Source organism: Terrapene carolina, unplaced genomic scaffold (genome assembly GCF_002925995.2).
Source record: "Terrapene carolina triunguis isolate 2854851 unplaced genomic scaffold, T_m_triunguis-2.0 Scaffold93, whole genome shotgun sequence".
In the NCBI taxonomy this organism is placed as follows: Eukaryota; Metazoa; Chordata; order Testudines; family Emydidae; genus Terrapene; species Terrapene triunguis.
The window spans coordinates 12953179-12965232 of record NW_020664444.1 but is presented as its reverse complement, the minus strand read 5'-3'; the positions used below and the strand labels follow the sequence as shown (position 1 = coordinate 12965232).

At 37.8% G+C, this 12054-nt stretch overlaps 1 protein-coding gene across 7 annotated transcripts in view; it reads left to right on the top strand.

Annotated features, from left to right (window-relative positions):
* The window catches only part of SUN1 (Sad1 and UNC84 domain containing 1), a 60072-nt gene that overhangs the window by 30479 nt on the left and 17539 nt on the right, over nt 1-12054 (top strand). For 6 of the 7 annotated variants that reach the window (XM_024219527.3, XM_024219535.2, XM_024219559.1 and 3 more), the window contains 9 exons: nt 123-245; nt 1914-1997; nt 2353-2463; nt 4034-4132; nt 4868-4961; nt 6245-6303; nt 7596-7741; nt 7873-8109; nt 10011-10097. In XM_024219527.3, coding sequence (XP_024075295.1) covers nt 123-245; nt 1914-1997; nt 2353-2463; nt 4034-4132; nt 4868-4961; nt 6245-6303; nt 7596-7741; nt 7873-8109; nt 10011-10097 — 1040 coding nt within the window. The remainder of the gene's footprint in view (nt 1-122; nt 246-1913; nt 1998-2352; nt 2464-4033; nt 4133-4867; nt 4962-6244; nt 6304-7595; nt 7742-7872; nt 8110-10010; nt 10098-12054) is intronic. The other variant, XM_024219549.1, reaches the window with a different exon arrangement.

The following is a 12054-nucleotide window of genomic DNA, read 5'->3' as shown; positions in this document are numbered from 1 at the left end:
GATAAGTAACTAAAATTTTAGCCATTTCTAGCTTGGTATCAACAGGTGGAAATGCAAGTAGTTTATAAATGGAGAATTAAATTGTGTAGGGAAATAATTTTGTATTCACGCTTTTTTAATAGGAAACACCCCTTTCTACATGAATAAGATTCTACGATTGATCAAATATACTGCAACATCGTTTGCATCACTGTTAGTGCAACTATTTCAAATGGTTTTGCTGAACCTGAGTTGTGAATTTAAAGGTACCTTTTTAGTGGTCTTCCCTTCCTGTGTCTCCTCCAAAGCCACTACCTCAGAAAAAAGCACAGAGCTTTTTATTTGTGTGGCTTTTCATCCATTTCACCTTCTGCACCATGGTGTCTTCCATAGTAATTTGGCTGGTTTCTCTTATGCTCACGTGCTGTCCTTGCACCTTTTTTTTCCTTTGGAAGTGTTCATATACAGGTATATATGGTAACTGTGGTTTTTCTGTTTTGGTCTTTTTTTTTCTTCCCAGGAAATTGCATGGGCAGGGGGAGGTGGGAAGGGGGTTGACACTGCCAAACTGTAATTTTTTCAGTGTTTTCAAAATGCAGTTTTCTTGTTTCCTCTAGACTTCAGCTTCATGTTCCTAAATCTGTTTGTTTTAGTTCTGCAAGGTTAAGTCTCCTCATTAACACTTTCTCTGCAGGCTATCTGTTTGTGTGGGATAACTTCGGTCATGTGGTGCTTATTGCCTGTCCCTCGGGGTATGTCTACATAACAACTAGACACCAGTATCAGGCCCATGCCAGCCAGCTCAGGCTCCCTGTGAGGTGGGAGGGACGAGGCTCCAGCCCAAGCCCAGAAGTCTACACAGCAATGAAATAGTCCCACAAGCCCAAGTTGGCTGGCACGGGCCAGACGTGGGTGTTGAGTTGCTGTGTAGTTATACCCTCAGAGTAAATCTTCTAACTATTATGTTAAAGTTGACAGAAAATAACTGTACCCTTCATGCTCAGCTGAAAGGGATTCCTCATCTTCCTCCCACTCCTTCAGTAATGCTTTTTCTGCCTTTCTGATATCGGGAATGTCTGGTCTCTCCTGGATCCTCCACTAAAACCAGGGAAGTGGGTAGCACTTGGTCTGCAACTGAAAGGATGGGGGTGTTCAACAAAGTTGTTTTTTTGAGTAGAGTATTTGAACTAAATAGGTGTAAAGCAGTTTTGAACACTGAATAAAAATAGCTGCTCCTCCTGTCGCATCCTCACGTAATCCATGTTTCAGTGGCTACCTGGTGAGGCTTGAACTAATTCTCCATTGCCAATAGGGTGTTCCACGAAAAACTGTAGATTACTAGATCTGAATTTGAGATTTTGCATTAGAAATTCAGATCTTATCTAATCAAGCTTTCCTGGAAGGTGCTACAGACAAATGGAGAACTGGTAAGTTTGACTTCCCAGCCACCAAGCAAGTAGAACTCAAAATTAAGCATTCAATTAAAAACTGCTTCCCCAAATAATTAATTAATTGTGTGTGTGTGTGGGGGGGGGAGTGGTATGTGAGTTAAATAGGTGTTTAACAATTGCACTGTTTTGGATGCAGCCTTCAGTTAGGGGGCAAGTACCCAATCGACTTCTAAGAAGACCGCAGCAAAACCAGGAAAGAATAGACTAGACTTAGTTAATATTTGTAAGGCAAAAAACAAGAAGGAAAAAGGTTTGACCCACAAGGTAGGGAGGCCTCCTCTAGGCATCATAAAGTTGCAAAAAATGCACACATGCATGCTCTTTGCAAGTCACCTTACACATCAAATACCTTTTTAAGGTCTCCTGTAGGTGGCTTGGCTTTATAACTAAATAAATCACGTCAGTTTGCTTGTTAAGCTAGCTATCTGAAGTTTTGGACTCCAGAGAGTTAAATTCTATACCCTCTTTCTGCATGTATTGCAGCTCACTCGAATTACTGTGGAAGTATGAATGTAAAAGACTTTCTCAAAGAGGATGGCCATCTTGGTATAAATGGGGAATCATTGTGTAAGTATGGTTGGGTTGTTGTTGGTTTGGTTTTTTTTGTCTTTTAGCTTTGGGTTGGAGTCCTGGATGTCACAGTGACATCTAGATTATATGAAACAACTCTATAGAAGTTGTATACCTGAACAGTAGTTTAGTGTTTTTAATTTAGACACTAAATATTAATACACAAGTGTATTGCTGCAACATTTTCTATAGGAGCAAATATCTGTGGGATTTTGTCTTATTAATCTTTCTTGCCTACCTTAGTTCTTGGTTTTGGAAAATGATACTGTGACATAACTGGAACATGTCTGTCTTGTTAGTAGCTTTATTGGTTAACTTGTCACCATTAATTGATTGTTACCATAACCAACAGGTGATGACTGTAAGGGGAAGAAACATCTTGAAACATACACAACAGTCCACATGCAATCCTCAAGGTCTAAAAGGGTAGCAAGGACCATTTGGCACACCTTTTCTTATGCAGGTTGACTTGCACCTTTTTTTCGTTTGCTTTTATTTTACATCACAACCTCACAAATGTTAATCACTCATACTGCTTTGTGTTTTTAATTTAACTGTAATTTTCAAAGTAGATTAGGCTGAATTAACTGTAAAAATGTTCTGGAAGATTAGTTACTCTTCTACTCCATGTGTTACTTGCTACAATATTAGACTCACTAGATTAGGAAGGAGCTTGGCAGATATAATTGTTTACATATGGCACAATCGCTATGAAAGGACGTTACAGTAATTTATTACCATATGATGTGTATTTTAAAGTATTAAATATAAAGCAAAAGTTTTTAGTTTTTTTTTTTTTTTTTAAGCTATACCTTAGGTAAGTGTATACTTCTGGAAGGATGGAAAACAGGATTTAAAGAGAAAAGGGACATTAAGATACTTCTATACAGGGTATTTTATTATTTTGTACCCTGTTTTTATTTTGTGGTAGCCAGTTATTGCAGGACTCTCATGTAGTTAGTATACTATCTATCCTATGAAATGGGTCTACTAATGCTTGAATAGGCACAGGCATCAAGATTCTTTAGATCTATTTGCTGTCAATCTATTTTCATGCAGCAAAGAAGAATAGTGAGAGACATTTCTTCAGTCACCTAACTGGTTTTATAAAATACTGGGCTGTAACGTTTGGTGCCCCTCAGAGACTGGGCATCACATCTCTGCTAATCTAAAGTTTAGAATTCCCCTAAACGTATCTATAGAAATAGAACAGCAACAACAAATCTACACTTAGTGTCGGATGCAAAGGCCATTAATCTTTCCATTGACTTCAGTGGGCTTTGGGTCAGGCCTTTGAAAAACCAACTGACACTGTCATACCATAAAACACAGAGCTGGATTTAATTATAAAAATGAACAATCATTTACCTCATTACTTGTAATTTACTTTCAATAAGGCATATTCTTTTCTTATTCTTATGCTTCTCAATATTGCCTCTTGTTAGTGAGGATATTATGGTTAATATTTTTTAAATAATGATTTTGAAGAATTGGTTCTTGAAGTTTTAAATGTTCCTTTTTCTATGCCCACATTTATCTTGCCAACCCAGATACCAGAAACTTGCAGTGCATACTTGAAGACAAAACCAAGAAACTTTGAAAGGGTTGCCTGACTAAAGTATGCACTTGTGTTTATACTAAACAGTGAATGGTTGAAGAGTATTAATTAGGACATTTTTCTGACAGAATATTGTGCCACAAAACATAGGCTCTTTGTATTCTGAAAAGATGGTATTTTAATTACCCAGATGATAAAATCTGGAAGTTGAACCGTCTGTGTACTAGCATATTGTCTTTTTCCTTTTAATGGTGTTAGCGCCACTTATGTCCATATTTTGTCTTATTAGCAGTAATACTCATTTTGTGTATAATGGTTTAAAAACTACTGGAGGATATGCACTAAAATGACATTGTATGTAATTCTCATAACTTCAGAAGCTAAAGAATCTCTGCTCTACTGCTTTTATTGCGAACAATGGGTCAGGTTGTCTGTATATACATTACACATATATAGTTCATTTGTTATACTCCAGGTTACTTTGTGCTACAAGTGTTGCGAACAGTGGGAGCAACAGGATGGTTTATGTCTCGGAAGATGTTATCACTACTTTGGCTGGCCATTGTTTCTCCAGGTTACTATCTTGAACTCTGTTTTTGTGCTTTTGCATGTTATCTGCCTCTGCTGGCAAACTAGGCGTCTACACTATGTGATTGCCTCGCTGATGCTGACTCAACTGTGCTTTGGATGGTACTTTACTGTTTGTAAAGGCTAAACTATTTAGTGACAGGATATATCTGTGTTCACAAATTCAATGGGAGATTAACAAGGCTGCTTCATATGAAAGGCAACATGTCTAATGATTAGAGCAGACAACAGGGGAATGAGGAAAACTGGGATCTGTTTGATTCTCCCATTGACTCCCCATGGCTTTAGGAAACTTGCTTAATCTTGTAGTGCCATGGTATCCCTATAATCAAAATTAATATAATGCCTTTTTGAAGCTCATAGAGCCCTTTAGTTGAAAGGGGTTATCCAAGTGCAAAGCACGATTAAACATAGCTGAAGGGGTGTTGTGTTTTAACCTCATGAAAGTTAGTTATTGCTTTCCTAAACAAATTTCATCTTCTTGCATGGCTGTTTTTTGTGCTGAGTAGTTGATATTGCATTGCAATACATAGTTGTGATATAAATTTAGATGAAAACAAGTTGCATGTGTTTCCTTTCACCTATATCCATCCACCCCAACAATCTGTTTGTTGCTCAAAACATTTTCTGCCATATTTGCATGTACTTCTGCTTGGTCTCTCTTAGTATATTCTGTAACAATTACATTTTTAGTTCATCAAATACGTCCTTTCTCTTATAGGGAAGGCAGCTTCTGGGGTATTCTGGTGGCTTGGAACTGGATGGTATCAACTTATTACTCTGATTTCTTTGTTCAATGTGTTTCTTCTTACAAGGTTTGTGAATTTATTTTTTAAACAGAATTTTCTTCCCTAAGTTACAGACTTGTTAGATTTGTGCTGTAACAGTTGTGATTAAAATGGGTGAAATTATCCTAGTTGAAGAATACAAGGTATAATGTCTGTGACAAAAGGAGAAAGCAAACAGCCTGTGTGTGTGTGTGTGTGTGTGTGTGTGTGTGTGTGTGTGTGTGAACAAGGGAGGGAGAGGAAAAGCTTTACTATTTAGAAAGAGAATTGCTGAGGAAAGAATCTATGTATAGCTTTAGAATCATACACACTTCAGCAAAAAGATGATCTGACAATATTCATTAATATTCTAATAATGGGGGAACACACATGTATGTCAGTATATGTAATATGCCTTTCTAAATAAAAGTTGCTGCACATCTTTCTGTACAGAGCATATATTTTCATTTTAAATATGAGGTACTGGGTGAAGCGATTAAACCGCTACATAGCAAATAGTAAAAATTGTTAGACCGGTTACACAGGTCTGTTGGCCACAGATTAAGGAATAAGCATAATGAATTTGTCAAAGTAGTATACTTCAGTACTTTTCAGATGCATAGTGTGTGTGTGTAATGTGTACTACAGGAAAAAGCATGGTATTTCTATGTAGCCAAAACTTAAGCTAGATCAATCTAAGATGTGAATAGGGCAGTGTTTCCATATGCTGTTGAATTCTAAACAATGTGAAGACACTTCACTGTAATGTAAACTGAACTAACCTCTGTCATGAGGTACCATTATTTATATTCGTATGCTGTCTATTATACTTCATGAGTTGGAGTCTGCTTTTTCCTGTGCATGAGTAACTTCCATTCCACTAACACCTGTGGACATACATATGTATTTACAATGAAGAAAAGAGAAACCCAAGTACCGAAATGTGTGTGTTAATGGGTACAGCTTTGTAAGCCTGACTCTCTCATTCTAAGATGCTATATAGATATGGTCATGTCAGGTTCAATATTTAGGTACAAAACAAAATTACTAAACGAAGTATCACTCGGTTAAATATAAGTTGTTCGTTTTTCTTTTTTCCAGCATATTTTTGGGGAAAAAATGTTACTATTTGGGCAAGATACTATTGCTGATTTCATAATATATCAGCATTTCTTGTGATACAATCCACAGAATTGAGCTCTAAATGTTTAAAATTGAATCTCATGTTTAGGTTTATTTCATGCTAATGCCTCGACCAGTTATAGAACACAGTTAAAAATGATAGACCCATTCTATGTCTAATTAAGTTAAATTTACTTCTCTGTTTCTAGATGCCTTCCAAAGATTTACAAGTTGTTACTGTTTCTCATCCCACTGCTGTTTTTGCTAGGTATGTGAAGTGTTGGTATATTGCTGCTAGTGGAAGCTGGTGAATAGTTATTACAAATGTCTCAAACTAGCATTTTTAGGTGAACTTGATGTTTATGAAAGATGTCCAGCTAACAGCACAGGAGATTGAAGTTCTGTATGCTGAGAGCAGCAATTCAGGGATTCCCCAACACTGCCCTGCTAGCGTGCTTCCCTTCTGACATGGAAAGAATATCCCTCGTTGTGAGAAGGCAGGTCAGTTTCCGTACCCCTTCAATACGTAGACCACCTCTGAAGGGGACTACAGGACAACCAGTTGACGACCAGGAACTGGAATGAGCCCATTAAGACACTTCACATAGATTACCTGTTGATGATTTGTTAAATAAGTCTAATTGCATTATTATTGGCAGTGCTTATAGTCGACAGTTACAGTGGCCCAACGTTTTCCTTTATAAAACACTCTTTTTTTGGTTGTTGTAACTCTCTAACTTAAACATTTTGGGCTGAATATTCCATGCCAGATGTCTACCCACGGGTGAATTTTTTTATCAAGTGTCACCTAAAATGGTTCAGTCATTTCTGAGAACGAAGCTAAGGAAAATTGCTCCTCACCATGTTAAAAATCTTGCAGCTCTTTAGAGCTTCTCAACAAGTGTCTCAATTCTTTGGAGCAGGGACTTGTATTTTGCCAGAGGGATTGCTTTAGTGATGGGATAATACTGCCTAACCTCATGGGTATTGTGAAGATAAGTGCATTAATGTTTGTAAAGCACTAAGATACTACCATGAAAACACCATAGAAAAACTCATAAGGAAATTAGTAATTCTGTATTCAGTGCAGGATTTGGATGGTGTGCAACAAGTAAGACATAGGGCCACACATAGAACAATGAGGATAAAAAAGAAATATTGAAGTGTGCCATTCAGTGAGTGCAATGCATCTTGTGCACTTACCTTCCCATGGCTCAGTATGTGATCATGTGAAGATTGTATCATAATGCATAAACATAAGAAGTCTAAATTCAGGTTGTACAAGCAACCTTAACTCTGGCATTTCCTAACCTTTGAGTGATTAGTTTGCAACCTTAACACTCTTAAACATAGTTTGTTTGTTTGTTTTTTTAAATCTAGTTTTGTTTAGACTTTGGTAGTGCCCACAATGTGAAGTGCACTTTCCAAAAACGTAACACAGCCTCTGTCCTGAAGTAACTGCTTTAAAGTATTAATCCAAATTATCATAAAATCCGAGATTGAACCTCCTTATTAAAAACAATTTTTGCTTTTCGTTTTTCTTTGATCTTCTTGCCTAAGGTATATGGTACTGGGGCTTTGAAGGCTTCCTTTCATTACTGCCTGCACTCAATTGGACAAGCATACGTCAAACACAAAGAATAGACGAACCTGTGCAGATTCTTAAACCACATCCTGATTCTTCTCGCTATGTCCAGCCTCCAGAGGTAAAAGGCATCTTCTTAACTCTTGGCTACTGGATATTTCCAATAGCTGAACTGTAATTCAGGAATAATGGGGGAGTAAATTACTTAAATTTGTTACTTAATTCTTTTATATATAAATCTTCACATTTTAGGGTACCATACAGTTATTTGATTCTAGTCGTATGAGTGAACTGGAAAAGCAAATGGCCTTCATGTCTGACAGATGTCATCACAATGATGAAGAATATGGCAAAGTGATGCTACAGCTTGAGAAACTTCAGGATCAGGTTGCCCAGATGAATGACAAAAGTGAGATGTTGATACTAATAAAAAATGTAATGGGCCAACATTTTAAGGAAATGCAATCTGAGGAAACGGCACATTCAACGGTAAAGATAAAATGAGTGTTTCTGATGGTTTCATACATTGATTAGTGTACTAACCCTAGTGTGCATTTATCATCCAAATGATATGTAAGATTTTTTTACTTTGTATTTAAGAGCCTATGTTAGAATTAATAGAAGTAGTTGAAGCTGAGAATGGGAATTTGAGTGTAGCTGGAGTGTGAAATTACTTAACTGCTTATTTCCTTTCTTTGTTTTTTAAGGCCTACATCAGTGCAATAGTCTAGCAACTTTAATTAAAAGTTAACATACTTCTTGTGTTGGGTTGTAAATCAGAATACACCTCTACCCCGATATAACGCGACCCGATATAACATGAATTCGGATATAATGCGGTAAAGCAGTGCTCCGGGGGGGGCCTGCGTACTCTGGTGGATCAAAGCAAGTTCGATATAACGCAGTTTCACCTATAATGTGGTAAGATTTTTTTGGCTCCTGAGGACAGCGTTATATCGAGGTAGAGGTGTATTTGCATTTTCAGCTATCCCCTTCTCCAGTCTAATGTATACCCGCTTGTAATCAATGCACTTATTTGAGTTGATGCTTGAATAAATCATTCCTAAAACAGGGAGTACTCGCCTCCCAATCCTTGAAGCGTTTGAAACTAACTCCCAGCTTTTCTTTTTTAACCAACAAAAGGCTGTGGATGGTAGCCCAACATAATGACCTGCCATGTACCAGAGCTAAGGATTTCAGCAACTCCTGAATCTTGCTCTTTAGGCAAGAGGCACTAAAACAGATGCTGGATGTCTTTAGGATGTGAGGAAGGGGGAAGAGACAGAGCTCTGTTTAACTTGCACTGCCTAACTTTTGTAACAAAAATAATAATCCTAACGTAAGTGTAAAATTATGGCACCGGAAATAAGAAAGAAGGCCACAATTGTATGAAAGGGTTTGTCACTTATGAAAAGTCAAATGCTTAGAGTAGGCTGTATTTGTAAACACGTTTTTTACTTTTCATTCTGAACATAAATGTGTATAAACCTTTTGATGCTAGGGACAGTATTTATAATAGCCTACTACTAATAAACTTCTTTCCTTCAACTCAGTCTTCCATTCTGACCCTCTGCTAACATTAGAAGGTGATGGATTGAATTTCCTATAATGCCTAAGTCATTTAGGAGCATTAATTTAATTGACTTTCAGTGGGATTTGAGCTCCTAAATTGGTGGTTCTCAACCCATTTACCATTGTGGACCGCATATGATCTCTGTGTTATGTGGGTCACATTCTCTCTCTCAAAAAACCTGTATGGCTGTGAGGCTGTCACGTGGGTCGCAGCTGTGTGCTGATTGGGCTGCAAGCGGCCCGCTGGTTGAGAATCACTGTCCTAAATCTTTTTAGAAAAATCTCATCTAACGTTTCATGTCACAGATAACTTTCAGTACAAAACCAGAAACATTACAGGAAACAAGTTGGATAGGCTACTAAGTAATATCCTATATAAGAGGTCAAATCTTAATCTGACAAACTGTGTTTTTCCACAAAAAGGGCTTTTACTAGCCCATATTCCCTTTAATTAATTGGCTGCCCAATTTGGTATTAGGCTCTAGCTTTGATGCAGCATATGTAACTCAAGATTTCTGCTGATATTGCCCCACCAACTGGCAAGCAGTAATGTAGTTGTGTAGTTTTGTCAGCAGTACTGCCTGCCCCCTTCTTGTGTTCTTGATCTCACAGAACTAGTCTAACATAGCATAGCTTGACATCGAAAATCAATTGGACTTAAATGACTTAAGCATTTTTCAAAAATATTTAATCCTTGGTTTTTATGCACAAAGTATCTGGCATGATCACAACATGAAAGTAATGATTTTACTGAAAATATTAATAGCAATTTGACTATTTTGTTCTCAATAAGTAAAACATTTTTTCCTGTTTTTAAGACTGATCTTCTGGCTTTACACCAAGAACATGAATTGCGCATTTTGACACTGGAAGGCCTCATTAGAAAACTTTCTGCAAAATCTGAGGTACTGAAAGGCTCTTTCCTTCCTACTTACATATAGTGAGTCCAAAGCGTAGCCTCTTTACAAAATAAATGGAGTAAACTTCAGTCAACTATAGAAATGTTGCTTAGTAAACTTTTCCCAACATCTATCTTGCACCACTCCAGTTATCTAGTTTGTTTGCACTTCCCAAATTTTCTTTAAAATTGCCTCTTCTTGTTTCTGGAGAGGCTGAAGACAAGACAAGTTTCTGTCTGCCGGTGCAGGAAGCTGAAGATGTTTCATATTTGCACATCTGAAGTGACTATCAAAGTAAAAACATTAAAAAAAAAAAACCCCTCTTAAATAACTGAATTCAGATTTTTAAAACTGGTATTCATGTTAATGAAGCAGGTTTACAAGAAAAACTGTTTAGTCCTATTGCCTTTCACTTGCCCTGGAAAATGAAACTTGAATGGTCAGCACCACTCTAAGGAGCTTGTCTTTGCTGCAATAGTTAGCTTGAGTACACTCCAGTGAGGGCAACCTCTCTCCAGAAAAACCCTCTGGAATTACACCAGGTGATTTGATTATCAGCACAGAATGACTGGATTAGCAGAGTGATTGGATTAACTGCTGAGGAGTTGTTGTAATTTAAGATGGTTGCATTCCCACTGTGTTACTAGCTTGAGCATCAGCATCACTCAAACTTCAACCCACCCCCAACAGGCCAGCTAGCTTGCTTAAAGCACTATTTAACTCAAATTAAAGATTTTTGTATGTGGACAGGAGTTGTTAGGGGTAACACTTGAGTTATAACCCGAGCTAACTGTGCTGTGAAGACACAGCCTAATTCTTTCATTAGCATAATACATTTAACTTCCACAACTGCAGACAAATGCTTAAATAAAAGCTAATGTTATTGAATTTTGTTTACATTTTGTGAAGACTTTTTTATTTTTCACATGAAAAACAAGTCTGGCTCAATACAACAAATTTCCTTATAGGTAAAGCTAAGATTTTTGTCAGTTATTTTTTGTAAAAGTCACGAACTGGTTACGGGCAATAAACAAAAATTCATGGAAGCCCATGACCTGTCCCTGACTTTTACTAAAAACAACTGTGACAAAATGGGGACAGAGGAGGGTCCAGCACCCACTGCTGCTGTGGCTCCAGGGTCTCTCCCGCTCCCTCCCCCCATGGCGGCTGGGAGCTCCAGTCCTGCCGCTCCAAGGCTGAAGTGGAAAATGTCACAGATTCCATGACTTCTGAGACCTAATCTTAGCCTTACTTATAAGTACAGGTCTCTTTGTATTGGCACAGCCTGGACTAGTGCCAAAACCTGTTTGAGGTCCCAGTGTCTGGTGCTTTGTTTTCTGTGCTGTATGAACCAGAGTTCTGAGATCTCTCTCGCATGTTCCTGAACGTTTCATACCTAGGATCAGTACTGGTTTCCCTAAATGTAGATCTCCATTGGAATGCTGTACAGGGATGGGAGCAGATAGCTCTGGAGATCTTTCACCTCATTTACACCCTTCCCCTTCCAAAGCCACACTTTGTGGTAACTGTCCTGTAACAAAGGAGAGCTAGGAGATCACAACATCTTAGATAAGCTATGTGGGATCTCTGCAGAGTAGTACCTGGTGACTTGTACTCCCATTCCCTCATACAAGGAAGAAAACATTTAGGCCCCTGTCAACTAGAGATCCAAACCCAGGAACCTATCTCTGACCTCTTGCATGGCAGATTGTGCCAATGAACTGGGCTACTGCATTTTTAATAGTCCTATTGATCTCTACTAGCTGTCTATTTTTGGTGGGGTGTTGTTTTTTTTAAAAGCTACATATCACTCTTCATCAGATTCTGATCAATAGAGCGGGTAATTTGGCGTAGTATGGTTTATACAAATGCATGTACAGAAACATTAAACTAAATTATTTAGGAATGTAATCTTATATGGGTGCTGCCCAAGCATGTCCTCTTCATGTGGCAATTATCCTCA